We start from the raw sequence: 16,870 nt of genomic DNA on the forward strand, positions 1-16,870 counted from the left end.
ACCTGCTTGATAAAGGCTTTATTAGACCTAATGTCTCACCTTGGGGTGCACCGGTGTTGTTTGTTAAGAAGAAGGACAGATCGATGAGGATGTGTATAGATTATCGGTAGTTGAACAAGGTCACAATCAAGAACAAGTATCCATTGCTGAGGATTAATGATTTTGATCAGCTTCAGGGTGCCAAGGTATTTTCGAAGGTTGATTTGAGATCTGGCTACTATCAGTTGAGGATTAGGGCATCTGATGTCCCTAAGACAGCTTTCCGCACTCGGTACGGGCATTATGAGTTCTTGGTGATGTCATTCGGGTTGACAAATGCCCCAGTAGCTTTCATGGATTTGATGAACCGAGTGTTCAAGCCTTACTTGGATTCTTTTGTGATAGTCTTCATTGATGATATTTTGATCTATTCCCACAGCAGGGAGGAGTATGAGCAGCATCTGAGAGTTGTTCTTCAGACTTTAAGAGATAGTCAGTTGTATGCTAAGTTTTCGAAGTGTGAGTTTTGGTTGGGATCAGTTGCTATCTTGGGTCACGTTGTATCAGTAGAGGGTATTTAGGTGGATCTGAAGAAGATAAAGTTAGTTAAGGATTGTCCTAGACCCGCATCAGCTACAGAGATCTGGAGTTTCTTGGGTTTGGCAGGCTATTACCGTCGGTTTGTGGAGGGGTTCATCTATTGTTGCCCCGATGACAAGGTTGACCCAGAAGGGTGCCTAGTTCAGGTGGTCGGACGAGTGTGAGGCGAGCTTTCAAAAGCTCAAGACAGCTTTGACTACAACGTCAGTGTTGGTTTTGCCCACAGGTTCAGTGCCATATACAGTGTATTGTAACGTATCTCGTATTGGACTTGGTGCGATGTTGATGCATGATGTCAAGGTCATTGCGTATGCGACAGTTAAAGATTCATGAGAAGAATTATCTAGTTCATGATTTGGAGTTAGCATCCATTGTTCACGCGCTAAAGATATGAAGGCACTATTTATATGGCGTGTCAAGTGAGGTGTTCACGGATCACAAGAGTCTACAGTACTTGTTCAAGCAGGAGGAGCTAAATTTGAGGCAGAGAATGTGGTTGGAGCTATTGAAAGACTATGATATTACCATCTTATATCATCCGGGGAAGGCCAATGTAGTGGCCGATGCTTTAAATAAAAAGTCAGTTAAGATGGGCAGTCTTGCGTATATTCCAGTCAGTGAGAGACGACTTGCTTTGGATGTTCAGGCTTTAGCCAATCAGTTCGTAAGGTTGGATGTTTCTGAGCCCAGCTGTGTGTTAGCTTGTACAGTCGCTCGTTCTTCATTATTTGAGCGTATCAGAGATTGGCAGTATGCTGATCCTCATTTGTGTGTCCTTAGGGACATAGTGCGGCACGGTGGTTCCAAGCAGGTTACAGTAGGAGATGATGGAGTTTTGAGGATGCAGAGTCGAGTTTGTATGCCTAATGTGGATGGACTTTGAGAGTTGATTCTAGAGGAGGCCCATAGTTCCCGGTACTCTATTCATCCGGGTGCCGCTAAGATGTATCAGGATTTGTGGCAGCATTACTGGTGGAGGAGGATGAAGAAGGATATTGTTGCACATGTGGCTCGGTGTTTGAATTATCAGTAGGTAAAGTACGAGCATCAGAGACCTGGTGGTCTGTTTCAGAGGATTGAGATTCCTGAGTAGAAGTGGGAGCATATCACTATGGACTTCGTTGTTGGACTCCCACAGACTCAGAGGAAGTTCGATGTAGTGTGGGTTATTGTAGATAGGCTGACCAAGTCAGCGCATTTCATTCCTATGGTAGTTTCCTGTTCTTCTAAGCGGTTGGCAAAGATCTATATCTGGGAGATTGTTCGTCTTCATGGTGTGCCTGTGTCTATCATTTCTGACCGAGGTATGCAGTTTACCTCAAATTTCTATAGGGCAGTTCAGCGTGAGTTGGGCACACGGGTCAAGTTAAGCACATCATTTCATCCTCAGATGGACGGGCAGTCCGAGCGTATTATTCAGATTTTGGAAGATATGCTCTGAGCTTGTGTTATTGACTTTAGAGGCTCGTGGGATCAGTTCTTGCCATCGACGAAGTTTGCCTACAATAATAGCTATCAGTCGAGCATCCAGATGGCTCACTATGAGTCATTATATGGTAGGCAGTATCGGTCGCCGGTTGGATAGTTTGAGCTGGGAGACGCTCGGTTGTTAGGTATGGATCTAGTACAGGACGCCTTGGACAAGGTTAAGATCATTTAGGATAGGCTTCGTACAGCTCAGTCCAGGCAAAAGAGTTATGCTGACCGTAAGGTTCGTGATGTGGCATTCATGGTCGGCGAGCGGGTGTTGCTTCGGGTGTCGCCTATGAAGGGTGTGATGAGATTTGGAAAGAAGAGCAAACTAAGCCCTAGATTCATTGGTCCTTTTGAGATTCTTGATCGAATGGGAGAGGTGGCTTACAAACTGGCATTGCCGCCGAGTTTATCAGTCGTGCATCCAGTGTTTCATGTGTCCATGCTTCGAAAGTATCACGGTGATCCATCCCACGTGTTAGACTTCAATACTGTCCAGTTGGACAAGGACTTGTCCTATGAGGAAGAGCCGATAGCTATTCTAGATTGGCAGGTTCGTTAGTTGAGATCGAAGAGTTTTCCTTCGGTTCATGTTCAGTGGAGGGGTCAACCTGTTGAGGCAGCAACCTGGGAGTCCGAGTCCGATATGCGGAGATGATATCCCCATCTTTTCCCGACTCAGGTACTTTTCTTATGTCCGTTCGAGGACAAACAGTTATTTTAGAGGTGGAGAATATTTGGGTCATCACTCATTTTGAAAGTAAATTCTGTGTTTCGAGACCTTAAAAACGTTTTTTGTCTCATCTCGATTTGCATGCACAGTCCGGGCTCATTTTCAGAAAGCTTTTATGTGATATCTAAGTAAAATAAGGAAATTGACCTTTAAAATGGATTAAAGTTGACTATGGTCAATATTCTTGGTAAATGGACTCGGACCCATGATTCGGCGATCTCGTAGGGTGCGTGGTAAAATATGGGCCTTGGGCGTATGCCCGGAATCGAATTCCAAGGTCCCAAGCCCGAGAAAAGAATTTTTAAAGAAAATTATTTGCTGAAAAATATAAAGGCTTTTAGAAGTGAATTGATGCAATTTCTTGATGGTATCGGGCCCGTATCTTAGTTTTGGAACCCGGTACAAGTTTAAAATAATAATTTGGTTAAATTTGTGGAATTTGGTAAGAATCGGAGTTCGTTTGGTATAAAACGGACCTATAGTTGAGAAAATAGAAATTTCAATGTTCTTGAGTGATTTCATGAATTTGAGGTTTCATTCATAGTTGTTGATAGTATTTTGATGATTTGATCGCACGAGCAAGTCCGTATGATATTTTTGGACTTGCATGCATGTTTGGTTTGGAGCCCCCGTGGGCTTGGGTGAGTTTTGGATAGGCCACGGCGTGTATTTGGACTTAGGAAAATTGTTGCAGGTTCAGTTCTGGTATTCTGGCCTCTGATCTCGCAATTACGAGATCAGGGATCGTAAATGCGATGTCTGATGGCATGGGAATTGCGAAGGGGTGATCGCAAATGCAAAACAAGCCCTGGCCAACTTAGCTCGCATTTGCAAGCTTTTCTTCGCAAATGCGAAAACTCCCAGAAATCCCAGAGGTCAAGGGCACAAACTCTTCTAAACTTTTCAAACCCTAAAACATCCTTGACAACTTTTCAAACCCTAAAACATCTTTGGGAGATTTTCAAGGGCACACACTCTTCCAAATAATTAGTAAGTCATTTATAACTCATTTCTTAATCCATCTTTTCACATGATTTCATTTCAAAATCAAGGGTTTTTCATGGGAAATTAGGTGATTTTGGGTAGAATTTAGGATTTTTAAATTTTGGGGATTTGGACCTCAATTTGAGGTCCGATTTCAAAACAAATTACATATTTGCGTTCGTGGGTGAGTGGGTGATCGGGTTTTGGTTCGAACCTCGAATTTTGACCAAGCGGGCCTGGGGTCGATTTTTGACTTTTTGGGAAAATCACTAGAAAACCTACTTTCATGCATTAGAATTGATTTATGTACCATTTATTGATATCGTTAAGTAAATTGTGACTAGATACAAGCGAATTGGAAGTGGAATCGAGAGGTAAAGCGGTAGTTCAGGATTGATTGTGTTCGTGGCGTTGAGGTAAGTGTTTGGTCTAACCTTAGCTTGAGGGAATAAAAGTTGTGGTCTTATTTGTTATATATTAAGCGATTAGTACGACGTATAGGTGTGGTGACGAGTATCTATACATTGGTGTCAAGCATGCCCGTGGGTCTTATATTATGATTTTTGTGACTCCGTTATGTATTATCCATGCTTAATATGATGATTATCAATATTGAACAACGCTTGTGAAAGTATTCTTGGTAATTGACCATGGTTGAGAATTGACTCAAGTTGAGATTTATGTTGTGAAGCGATTGTGGAATCGGGATGAGATATATTGTTGATTCCCTTGCCGGGATGTTATTGCTTATGATATTGTTTCCCTTGCCGGGATGTTATTGCTTATGATATTATTTCCCTTGCCAAGATATTATTGATATACTATTGTTCCCTTGACGAAATTCTATTGTGATTTTATGATTCCCTTGCCCGAATTGCTTTGTGATTGTTGCTTGGGTAAGGAAGAATGGAAAGCACGAAGGGTGATGCCGTGCGTGATATTTGTGAGCGAGTGTTAATGCACGAAGGGTGATGCCGTGCGTGATAGTTGTGAGCGAGTGTTAATGCACGAAGGGTGATGCCGTGCCGATATTATGAATGTAAAAGAACGAAGGGTGATGCCGTGCCATGATATGAGTTAAAATGCACGAAGGATAATGTCGTGCCATGATTATGTGAGGTAAAAGCACGAAGGGTGATGCCGTGCCGAATCTATTGATTTTTATGGTGAGAAGGAGAGTAAAATCACGAAGGGTGATGCCGTGTATTTGTTATTGATTTCCTTATTCTTGCTGATATGAAATTTTGGTGTTCCTTATGTTTCTCTACTGAGATTCTGTTAGTACTTGTTATTCCCCGCAGCATGTTCCCCTTTCCCATCTTTAACTGCTAGTTTCTGTTCATTATTATTTGTTGTATATGATATAATTGCACAAGTTTATTTGGTAGTCTTGTCCTAGCCTCGTCACTACTTCGTCGAGGTTAGGCTCGACACTTACCAGCACATGGGGTCGGTTGTGCTGATACTACACTCTGCACTGTGTGTAGATCCTGGTGCTGGAGCATTTGGACTACAATGAAGTTGCTGCCTTTAGTCCAGCGGAGACCCGAGCTAGTCCTGCAGACGTCCGCAGGCCTTGGCGTCCCCTTCTATCTTTTCCATTCTGTTTTTATGTATTTCAGAGACAAACTTGTATTTTTCATTCAGACCACTGTTTGTAGATGGTCCGTGACATTGTGACACCAATTCTGGGTAGAGTTGTATGTCGGATTTTGTAATAGTATTTAGTTAAATTATCAGATTTCGTCTTTCGCATTTCTTTTATTATTATGGTTATTTCGCTGTTGATCACATGTTAATTTGGAATTGTTAAAAGGTTAAGGAAAAATGGTAATAAAATTTGTAACACTCGGCTTGCCTAGCTTTCACGAGTAGTCGCCATCACGATTCCCGAGGGGTGGAAAACCGGGTCGTGACAGTATATAATACGACCGATCGATTAACAACCGGCGCTTTACCACTGAGCTACTTGGGAACAATAGGAGATTCGATCTCTTACCCATTCATTAGATAGAGAAGATCATGTCCAAGATTTCGCAATCCGTTACCGAATTTATTTCAATTTCAAAAGCTTGGATCAAATCGATATTCATGGACCAATTAAATAAAAAGGAAAAAAGAGATGATAGAAAATCCGTTTTTCCAGAATACTTAAAAGCACCGACCAAAATACAGAGACTCAAAAAAAGAAAAAGATCTCACTAAACTGCATTGTACTTTCTACCCTAACACCTATTAAGAAAAATCAAATATCCACAAACAAACTCCACTCTATTACATTCTTTTCATTTTGGGACATCTCTTTTTAATTAATTCCAATAAGAATAAAAAATACTTATTGGAATCATTCAATAGATAAAGTATTTTAAAGTCAGGTCAAATTGTACTTTGAATCTTTTTTCATTTGAATTTCTAGAATAATAAAATCTAAATATAAATCACCAAAAAAAAAAAAGTTATTAGAAATAAAAATATATATTTAAGAAACTTTTGGGATGATATAACAATCAAGTTGACATTGACTCAGCGGAATTTATTTTATCGGAGCTGGACATGTGATCGGAAATGAAGGTTTCAAAACGGAGCCCTAGAACCAGGCCTCAGAATCGCTTTCAACTGGGCATTTTGGAACTGAATCAAATAGGTATCCATTACTGTATTGTTTGAGAAATCTAGATAGAGACGACTCACAAGCTATAAGACAATTTCCTCTTAGGTTTAATATTTGGTGCTAAATCATGACTCGTAGGAAAAGTCTTCTAAGATTAACACCAAAGTGAAGGCTACTAGCTTGATTATAAGGTTTCAATTGGTACCAATGTCAGCGCCTGAGTTGGAGAGAGCATTGCACCATTTTTGAAGGAGTTCCTGAAAATTAGGTATCTACCATTTGACTCTGACATATAGTATGAATATTGAAACCATTACTATTATATTATAGACCTTGAAGCCATCAAGTTACATTATTTAATATTTTTTTTATGCTGTGACTTCCTAATATTCAATATTCAGGATGCGCGACAATGTTTCATTCAGATTTTAAATCTCTTAAAAAAAATTCTGAAATTAATATAAATTTCGTTTTATTAAAAAGTACTCTTAATGTTGCCTAGCTTCATCATTCATGCCTTGAGATTTGAGGAGAAGTATTGTGTATGATTCTCTTATAACTTTACTAAAATATACCTAATTGTTGCCTAGCTTCATCATTCAATGAATGTGTGAATAATTAAGTAGTCTAAACAATTTATATTCATGTTCGACTTACCAATTTACCAACAAGCAACATATTGGCATTGTTTGACTTTTAGGGGCAGTAAACTTTCTAATCTCATCTTTGCAAATTAGAAACAAAATCATTCATAAGACAAGCTTTAATCTAATGATATGAACCATGGACTTCAATAGTATATTGTGATATTGACCTTTGAGCCATCAAGTTGTATTTTTGTATATTTTTTGTTAGCTGTGATTTTCTTATATTTAATCTTAATGGGAGATAATGTCTCGTGATCACATTTCTAATCTCTTAAAAGTCTTGTAAGACTATCACAAAAAAAGTTTTTCTTAGGGAAGTAAGTCAATGGTACATTTCTCAGAACCCCATAGTAGTGTCCTCCTCTCTCTCCCTTTTCAAAATATACTATACAGTAATGGATAGCGAACTGATTCCGTTCCAGATGGAGGCGATTCTGGGGCCTGATTCACAGCCATTTCAAACCTTTATTTCCGATCATTGGTCCAACTCCAAGGAGAAACGATCCAAGGCTGAGTGGATGTTCAACATGATGAAGCAAAAGGATCCAGAGTCCATTGCTCTTAAGCTTGTTGACTATCTTGGCCCTTCCCACGACATTTATTACCGTGAAAGGTGTGCTGGACTCCTTCGCAAGTTGCTTAATGATAATGACTTGTGCACTTGGCATAATCTTAGTGTCTCCACTCAATCGACCATCAAATCTATGATCGTTGATCGTTTCTCCGTTGAAGAACCAGGATTCATCATTCAAGAGCTCCTTATAACTGTTTGGACGCTTATTGATTCAGTTCGCGCAGATAAAACCTGGCCTGAACTATTGCCACCCCTGTACCAACGTGTCACTAATTCCAGTTTAGACCCGTACCTAAAAGGGGCAGCTTGCATAATATTTGCGATTCTATCTAAGGACATAGGCGAAACAACAGCACCTTGCATAAAAGATTTGCACAAGCTATTCCTTAATACACTGAATGATGATACCCTCCACCTCCAAGTGAGGATCACTGCCGCAAGAGCTGTGATCACCTTCATTCAGAGCATACCGAGTTCAAATGAAAAAGAGCGGTTTCAAGAACTATTGCCAGGTATGATGAGAGCTTTGACTGACACATTGAACAACAAGAGGAGGGAGGATGCAGCAGAGCAGGTGCTGTTATTTCTTATAAAGTTGGCGAAGAATGAACCTAGGTTCTTGAGGAGGCAGCTAGTGGATGTGGTGGGTACCATGTTTGACATAGCAGAGGATAAGAGTTTGGAAGAAACGACAAGGCACTTGGCAATTGAGTTCGTATTAGCTTTGGTTGAGGCTAGGGAGAAGGCCCCTGGTATGATGAAGAAGCTGCCTTTGTTTACTACCACTTGTTTTGCAGTGTTGTTGAATTTGTTACGGGATATTAAGGACGAACCTAGCTGGCATAGTTCGGAGATCTGGAATGACCAGGCAGGGGTTACTGATAACTACATTTATGGTCGGGAGTGTTTAAGCCGGTTTTCTAAAGCATTAGGTGGCAAGACTATAGCTCCTATTGCACTAGAGCAGCTGGATGCTTATTTGATAGTCCCTGAGTGGGAGAAACGGCACGCAGCTCTCATTGCACTTTCTCAGATAGCTGAAGGAAGCTCAAAGGTACAAATCTGATGTCTCATTCATGATTATATTGCGATGATTTTGTAGCATTTGAGAGGTGTTTTTTCGCTAGCAAACTGCTGGGATAGATAAGATTGTTTGCCACTAGCCCCTATTCGTTCTAATTTAGTTTTCTTCGTCTATTATCTTGAGCCCATGGTTTCTCTGTTTGTAGGTGATGATGAAGTATTTGGAGCAAATAATGAATATGGTTCTGCATGCTTTCCAAGATCCTCATCCTCGAGTCAGATGGGCTGCTATTAATGCAGTTGCGCAGTTCTCAATTGACTTCTCTCCACATTTGCAAGTACAATACCATAACTTTGTATTGCCTGCATTAGCTGCAGCTATGGATGATTTTCAACATCCTCGAGTGCAGGTCTGACCTATGGTGATATGAACCCTTTATGATCATTGGACTTCCCAAAATACAATTGTAGCTATAAAAAAATAGAGTATATTATTCTTGCAGGAAACAACCAGCAAAAGTATCTAACTTGCTGCACCTTTACAATGGTGTTACATATTCCATAAACTTGATGATCTATAAGTTTGTATAGGTTTAATCTTTTTAATCTTAAAAATTTGTTGTTGTTATATTCAGAGAATTTTTTTAATTAACTTTACATATTCTAGTATGTTTTATTGACAAGAGTCTTTGGCCTTACTTATGGAGCCTTAATTGCGCACTGCCTCAAATTTAAGCTTATGACTATATTTTGGTGTAAATAAAGTCTCACCTTAAATCCTTATCCCAAAAAAAAAAGTCTCACCTTAAATGACTGTAAATATGACACAAGAGAGAATGATTACTACACAGAGATATGTTAGGGGAGGTATCTGAAGTGACCTTTAATAGAGTTTGACGAATTCACAGCGTAAAGATTGTGTATAGATCTGTCATTACTGACTTCATTTATTTCATGATACTTTCTATGGCATTTTCATAGGCACATGCAGCTTTAGCTGTCTCGGATTTCTGTAAATCTGACAAGCCAGAAACTTTGGTACCCTACTTAGATAGAATACTCAACAAACAGCTTGTACTTCTACAGGTATGCAAATTTAGAGGCCACCTTGTTACAAAAGGCAGATTACTGCTAACAAGTTTAAGAGATTGATGGTGTATTTTCCTACTCATTGCTGTTGTTTGGAATGCAGAACGACAACGAAATGGTTCAAAGAGCAGCATTAAAGGCATTGTCTGGTATTGCTGATTTATCTAAGGTATTACCTACTTGCATTCATTTTTGACTCAGTTCAGTATCTGCTTATGTTATGGATATTGATGGCTAAAATATCATATATATACTTCAACAGGAGCAATTCCAAGCGTACTATGATTTTGTAATGCCATATTTGAAAACTATCCGGGCAAATGCAAATGATAAATCTAATCACAAGCTTCAAGTCAGAGCCTTCGAGTGCATAAGCCTGGTTGCATTGGCTGTAGGCAAAGAGAAATTCAGAGATGACTTAGAGCAGGTCATCTCCCAACTATGCCCATTACATCTTTTTGCTTGTGTGTGTGATGCGCAAGACATATATTCATGTTATTGGAAAAACTTATATACACCCGGTGTTTATACCATACAATCATAATTTATCAATGGTTAATGATAACTTGAGGTGAAAATACAAGTTAATTAACCACAATTAAGTGATAAAGCGTCAATGACACATCTCATATATTCATAGATTTGGTGTAAACATCATCATGAGCAAGTATCTTTCAGTAGTGCCATTGCAGATGGATTACATTGTCTTCAGCACTTGGGAGCAACGACTAATGACTCATATATAACTTCTCCTCCTAGTTCCTCTTTTGTCCTACATTCTGCCTCTCTTTTGACACTCTCGTTCTTCTCTTGGCAACGTGGTTGTGTGATCTTACCCGTTCTTTCATTTCTCAACATCAACTTTTTAAATTCTGTTTTTGGTGTCATTAAAGGTTATGGAAGTGCTCAAGTCATTTCAAAAATCACAAGTGAGAGAGGCTGATACTATTGTTTACATTCTACAGGTATGTGTTAATCCTTTGATTTTACGAGCTTAGAACTTTTTATATTGGCCTCTCAGCGTTTCTTGATTTCATCGCAGGCATCCAACAGAATTTGCCAGTGCATAGGGAAGGATTTTCTTCCTTACATGAGTACAGTCATGCCCTCTTTGGTTGAGTGTGCTCAATTTGAGCCCGATAAGACTGTATCGACTGATAAATTATATGATAGGTAAGCTTTTATGATTGAGGGTTGGCTTTGTCTTTATTTTTGAAGTTCATAGGATTTCTTGTTATTTCTTTTGCCTTACTCATCAGTACTAAGACTACTAGGGAAATGTGGTTATTGGGGCTACCTAGGATCAACTTGAGTTTCACATTTTGCAGTATACACAAAGTCAAGTTCGGGAAGGAAATGATATGCATCAAAGGAAGTGACCTCCTAGAGGTGAAATCTATAGCCTGTGGTCTCCTTGGTAGATATGCTCATAATTTGAAGGAAGAATTCTACCCATGGATTTCCCAGGTTAGCATGAATAAATAATTATCACTTGCACATTTACTTTTTCGTGTGCTGTTAAGTGGATTTGCAACAGGTGATACTTATGGCTTAAATCATGAAACAGGCTGCTTCAGTTTTAGCTCCGCTTCTTAAATTCTATATGGACGATGATGTCAGGAACTATGCTAATTATGGTAAAAAATGCTCGATTTCATATGGTTTTCTTCATTTTTATTTTAACTACTTCAACTTCTGATGAGATGTTATAATTTGTGGTGGTTAAGCATTGTCATCCCTGTTGCCTTCTGCTGAACTGGCGGTAGAGAAAGGGATTGCTCAAGGTGGAAACCAGTCATACTTCAAGCAGTTGTCTGGCGATATAATACTGGCTTTGGGGAACGCTTTATACTCGGTTGCCTTCAACATATGCTTCTGGTTTTTTTTATTTGGGGAAAAGGATTGACCTCCATTTATCTGAATAATGAGAAAGTGACACTTTGATGATTGCTATCTCATGCAGGAGTCTGAGGCAAAAATAAGTGCAAATATATTATGGGGATTGAATGAATGCCTATTGGTACGTCATGTTAAGATGATTTCTTTACTTTGATCCAAGTATGCAACTTTTTTCCTATGATGGTGGTGTGATGCTTTTGAGTTTCTCATGTCCATTATGATGAGCGAGACACTTTTCCAAGCTCGTCCCTCAAATCCCATAAAGGGCAGCCCGGTGAACAAAGCATCCTGCATTCACGCAGGGTCCGGAAAAGGGCGGCACCCCAAGGGGTGTGATGTAGACCGCCTATCCTAATGCAAGCATTAGTGGCTACTTCCACAGGTCGAACAGGTCACACAAAGACAATTTTACCGTTGCTCCAAGGCTCCCTTTCCTACCATAAATCCCATAATTACGAAATTTCCCTTGACATGAATAGGCAAGACATTAAACAGATTATTAACTATGTAGTAGATTGACTCCATAATGAAACTTATTTTCAGCAAGACAGAAAACAGATTATTAACTATGTGGTAGATTGTCTCCATAATGAAACTTATTTTCAGTAAATCACTGTTAAGCCAACTAATGACATGCTTCATGCTTACTGAAAAAGCAAGAAGCAGCACTAGCTGTAGAAATTAAATGAGTTTGAACTTCAGTTTTCACTATTATGGTACTTTTGGTAACTTCTTTCAGATCTGTGGATCACTTCTCAATGAAGATCAGGTTCATAGCATCATCGATGAGATAAAGCACGTTCTTATGGAAAGTTCACGCAGAAATGGAGAACTCACAAAGAGAGCAAAATCAGAAGACTTTGATGCTGAGGAGGCTGAATTGCTGAGGGCTGTAAGAGAGCTAGAAGATGAAGTTTGCATAAATGTATGTTTTATTAGAGAATTAAGTTCATATACAACTCACGACACCATATTATCTTTATACAAGCCTTTCACTTTAATTTATTCTTGACTCACTTATACTTGTTTTATCAGGTTGGTAACATATTGATTACACTGATCCACACATTCAAGGCTGCTTTCTTGCCTTTTTTCGATGAGCTTTCATTATATCTATTGCCTATGATGGTAAGTTTCAGGTCACTATAACCAATGTCATTCTAACCCCTAGGTTGTTTTTCATTTATATTTCTCATTGTGTTTTTTCCCCTGCTTGAAGGGAAAGGATAAAACAGCTGCAGAGAGAAGTATGTGTTTTCATGTTTTTGACATACTTGTGGTGTATTGCGGTGAAGCAGCTCTAAAGTAGGTCTATATCTATGTTTTTCTTAAATAAGATCATAAGTCTGATGAAGGGGAGTCTTGGCGTAACTGGTAAAGTTGTTGCCATGTGTCCAGGAGGAAGTCGTAGAAACAGCCTCTCCTCTTGCAGAAATGCAGGGTAAGGCTGCGTACAATAGAACCTTGTGGTTCGGCCCTTCCCTGGACCCGCGCATAGCCGAAGCTTAGTGCACCGGGTTGCCCTTTCAAGATCATAATTCTGATAGTCACTTTCTTTCCAAACTAGGTACTATAATATATATCTTCCTTTTCTTTTGAACTCAAGTGACGACGAAAAGCCAGTTGTTAGACAGGTTTGCCTATCTTGGTAGACGGGTCAGTTTTCAGTTGTGTTACATTTTCTTTTTGATTCATCCAAACACCATTAACGTCATGTTCAGAATGCGCTTTATGGACTTGGGTTGTGTGCGGAACATGGTGGTTCTGTTTTCAAACCTTTTGTTGGAGGTAAGATACTGTTGAATCTGATATTGAGATCCTTCTCATCAGGGGGAAATGGACGAAGAGTGATATATTTTTGTATTTACTACTTACTAAATCTCATGGTGTGTTTCAGAGGCTCTTTCGAGAATCAATGTAGTGATAACACATCTACACGATCGTGAGCCTGAGAATTTAAGTGCATATTATAATGCTGCTTTTGCGCTTGGTAAGATATGTCAATTTCATCAGGAAAGTATCGACTCAGCACAGGTATGTTTTTTTGGGGAATCCGGGATGTTTTCTTGTTCATGTATTATATCTATCTTCAGTTTGTATATACTATAGTTATTCTAAATTATCAGGTTTAGATTTTGAGCACTTCACTGCTACCTTCATTTCATGCATCAGTAGTTTTGAACTCGCTATAATCTTTTGACCAGGAGCCTTGTCGTAACTGGTAAAGTTGCTATCGTGTGACCAGGAAGTCACGGGTTCGAGCCATGGAAACAGCCTCTTGTAGAAATATAGGGTAAGGCGGCGTAAAATAGACCCTTGTGGTCCGGCCCTTCCCCGGATCTCGCGCATAGCGGGAGCGTAGTGCACCGGGTGCCCTATAATCTTTTGATCAAAAGTCTTTAGCTTTTAAATGAAAGTCAATATACCAGCTCGATACAATTGCAAACGCTAGCTCATGAAGTTCAAGACTGCCTTAGACAATTCCTTCATTTATTCTTTAGGCTTTCTAATTTAATTCTTAAATTTCTGGCTGTATCAAATAATACATATATTATCAGTACTTATCCTCGTTTTAGGTGAAATGGACTGAAAACATGGATTGATGCTCCTCCAATATACTTCATAAGATTGTTAAAAAAAATTCTTATTTGAAGTTTTTTGGTAGATTATTCCGTCTTGGTTGAATTGTCTGCCCATAAAAGAGGACACGGTTAAAGCCAAAGTAGTTCACAAACAGCTCTGTTCAATGGTTGAAAGGTATTAAATTAGTTTTCTTGTCACCTATTTTGTTTTACTTTTTTTTGAAATTTTCCTTATGTTACATCAACCACCATCATCCTACAAAGAAATTGAAAGAACTACAACTAAATTCAATGAATGAGGTAAAAACCATGTTAACCAAGTCTAAAAATCATTTTAAAATTCTGAGTATCAAAAGGCTGAGAAATAAAATACGAAGCGCAAACGGTGATGTCTTGATTCCTATTGGTCGGTCTGCTATCCGGAACAAACCTTTGTCCAAGTAATCTTCAATCAAATTCCTGAAATTTACACAATTATATATTATTTTTCTTGATATTAAATTTATAATTTCCTATACTTTCCTAACACATTCATACAAAATGTTGCTTTAGCAATTGATATATTCCTTTTACTTAACAAAATTATCTTTCATGGTGATTGTTACTGGGATTTTTTGGTTCTTCAATTAACAAAATTAACCAATGTTTGCAGACTCTAAAATGTAATCTCGCGCACTAATGTATTTTAATCTTTAATGTTTAACAAAATCTTCTGACTTACAGATCAGACGGAAAACTTTTGGGTCCCAACTATCAGCACCTTCCAAAGGTTATTTCAGTTTTTGTAGAGGTTAGTTCAAAATTTCAAGTAGCAGATGTTAGAATGAGTCATCATTTATGCAAGAGATTTGAGTGTTAGTCAGTTGACAATTAGCTCTCCATCTGTCTATTTGGAGGGTTAATTTGACATTTCATTTTTGTTTGTTTTCCTTTAGTTTATGTACAGCGAGACCTCTCTATAACAACCATCCTTTATAACAGAACTTCATCATAACTGCCACGTTTTCTTTGGAACCAATATCTCATGTTATGTTATTATATAATATGTTCTCTATAACAACACTTAATTGTAGCAGCCAAAAAATATTGGAACAAACGAGGTTGTTATAAAGAAGTTTGACTGTAGTTGATTAATCTAATTTTATGACTGTCTTATTGTACTTTGATATTTGCATCTGACGATCTTTTATGCTGATGTAGCCATAAAGTAATTGAAAGTTGGTTCTTTTATGTAAGGTTTTATGTGCTGGAGAGAATCTTGCTGCAGACGAAACTAAAAAATGCATGATTAATCTTTTGAGGCATTTTCAACAAACAGTACCAGCAACCACCTTGGCATCAGCATGCTCATTGTTATTGCCTCAGCATGAGATGGAATTGGAATCCATTTTATCACCCGAGGAAGATGTTAACATTTCGACATACGCAATGTAACTGCTAGTCTTGTGAACTTGTGGAAATCAATTCATTTTGGTGCTCAGTCCACTCGTCTCGAGCCGTGGAATCGGCCACTAATGCTTGCATCAGGGTAGGCTGCCTACATCACACCCCTTTGGGATGCGGCCCTTTTCCGGACCCTGTGTGAACGCGGGATGCTTTGTGCACCGGACTGCTCTTTTCTACTCCTCTGATTAAACATTGTTCATTTTGGAATGAGATTTCACGTTGGGAGGCTTAGGTGTGGAGAAACATGAACACCGTGCACTGCAAGTAGTGGAAACATGTATCTATGTATAAACTAGTTAAGAGCTAGCCCGTGCTGAGCCCGGGCCCGAGTTCAAAGTGGATAAGTAATACTTTTTGAGTTTTGATTAAAATAGAATAACATGTGGTACATTCTTAAATTTCTGTTAAATCTCCACTTTCTCCTCGTAAAAAACAATTCGAGCAAACTGAAACTACAAAGCGAACTTAAAATACAATCATGGATATGTATTTCTAGGGACCTGTTTCTTCTTGCGAGTCCAATTCCAAATTCTTCGGCACATGTTTTCTAATCTTGTATTCATCTCTTTGACTCCCGAATTGGCGAAGCGTGTGACATATTTCAAGAGAACTGCTTAAAAGCCATGCTAGTGCATACACATTACATTTAGACAATACATGGGGAAAAATAAGCAAATCTTATGTCTTCAGTTGTCTTTGAATGATAGTGTGTAGTGCCAACTAATGTAAGCCTTTCTCAAGACTATCGGTAGTAGGCTTTGCAACAAAAAGACTAAGAAATCCCTGTAAGCTATAGACCAGTTTATCAAATATATCTGTCTTTGCTGGAAAACAAGTGAAGCCAAAAGGTGCTCACCATATTGCTTGAATATACTACTCCTATATACAAATCTATGTAACAAAAAGGAGATTCCCTTGCACATTCGTGTTTCTGAGCCTAAAATTATGTTCATTTATGAGATTTTTTTAAAGTGAAAATCTAATCTTTAATTTGTATACAACCCGAAAAACGGAGAGCAAGAAAGTTTTGGTGTATATTGCAACTGTCAAGTTGGATCACTCATTTGTCATCTTTTATCATTTTGAATAATATAGAATTCAAGAGGAACCATTTAAACCATATTTAAAGACAAACAATCCTTAGATTAACACGAGTACAGAGTTTACACTGAAGAAAGAATTCCACATGTGTAGACCATATCAAAGAATTTTTATAGAGGATACTCATTA

General features: G+C 38.6%; 1 protein-coding gene across 22 annotated transcripts; it reads left to right on the forward strand.

Annotated features, from left to right (window-relative positions):
- The first annotated feature begins 6,275 nt into the window (after positions 1-6,275).
- On the forward strand, positions 6,276-16,038 carry LOC107804339 (uncharacterized). 22 transcript variants are annotated; one of them, XR_012702397.1, is made up of 22 exons: positions 6,276-6,413; positions 6,519-6,648; positions 7,450-8,655; positions 8,831-9,034; positions 9,606-9,710; positions 9,817-9,882; positions 9,976-10,140; positions 10,607-10,678; positions 10,756-10,886; positions 11,042-11,180; positions 11,281-11,350; positions 11,441-11,568; positions 11,677-11,733; positions 12,352-12,537; positions 12,648-12,740; positions 12,832-12,917; positions 13,011-13,179; positions 13,334-13,400; positions 13,510-13,646; positions 14,267-14,369; positions 14,918-14,984; positions 15,431-16,038. XR_012702397.1 is itself a non-coding variant. In XM_075237442.1 (22 exons), exons 3-22 carry the CDS (start codon positions 7,450-7,452, stop codon positions 15,626-15,628), a joined length of 3,336 nt encoding a protein of 1,111 aa, XP_075093543.1. In that variant the 5' UTR covers positions 6,276-6,413; positions 6,519-6,648; positions 7,431-7,449; the 3' UTR covers positions 15,629-16,038. The 22 variants fall into 22 exon arrangements, 13 of the variants coding, with proteins under 13 accessions (XP_075093543.1, XP_075093542.1, XP_075093544.1 ...); XR_012702391.1 differs by lacking the exon at positions 13,011-13,179 and adding an exon at positions 13,180-13,246; XM_075237442.1 differs by lacking the exon at positions 13,011-13,179 and adding an exon at positions 13,180-13,246 and having other exon boundaries at positions 7,431-8,655; positions 14,278-14,369.
- Positions 16,039-16,870: the final 832 nt, after the last annotated feature.

This window comes from Nicotiana tabacum, chromosome 18, assembly GCF_000715075.1.
Source record: "Nicotiana tabacum cultivar K326 chromosome 18, ASM71507v2, whole genome shotgun sequence".
Taxonomy (NCBI): Eukaryota; Viridiplantae; Streptophyta; class Magnoliopsida; order Solanales; family Solanaceae; genus Nicotiana; species Nicotiana tabacum.

Coding starts and splice junctions, on each gene's coding strand:
- LOC107804339 (XM_016628216.2), top strand. CDS start 7,423: ATGGATAGCGAACTGATTCCGTTCCAGATGGAGGCGATTCTGGGGCCT. Junction 10,679..10,755: donor CTATTGTTTACATTCTACAG/GTATGTGTTAAT, acceptor ATTTCATCGCAG/GCATCCAACAGAATTTGCCA. Junction 14,370..14,917: donor CTCTGTTCAATGGTTGAAAG/GTATTAAATTAG, acceptor TCTGACTTACAG/ATCAGACGGAAAACTTTTGG.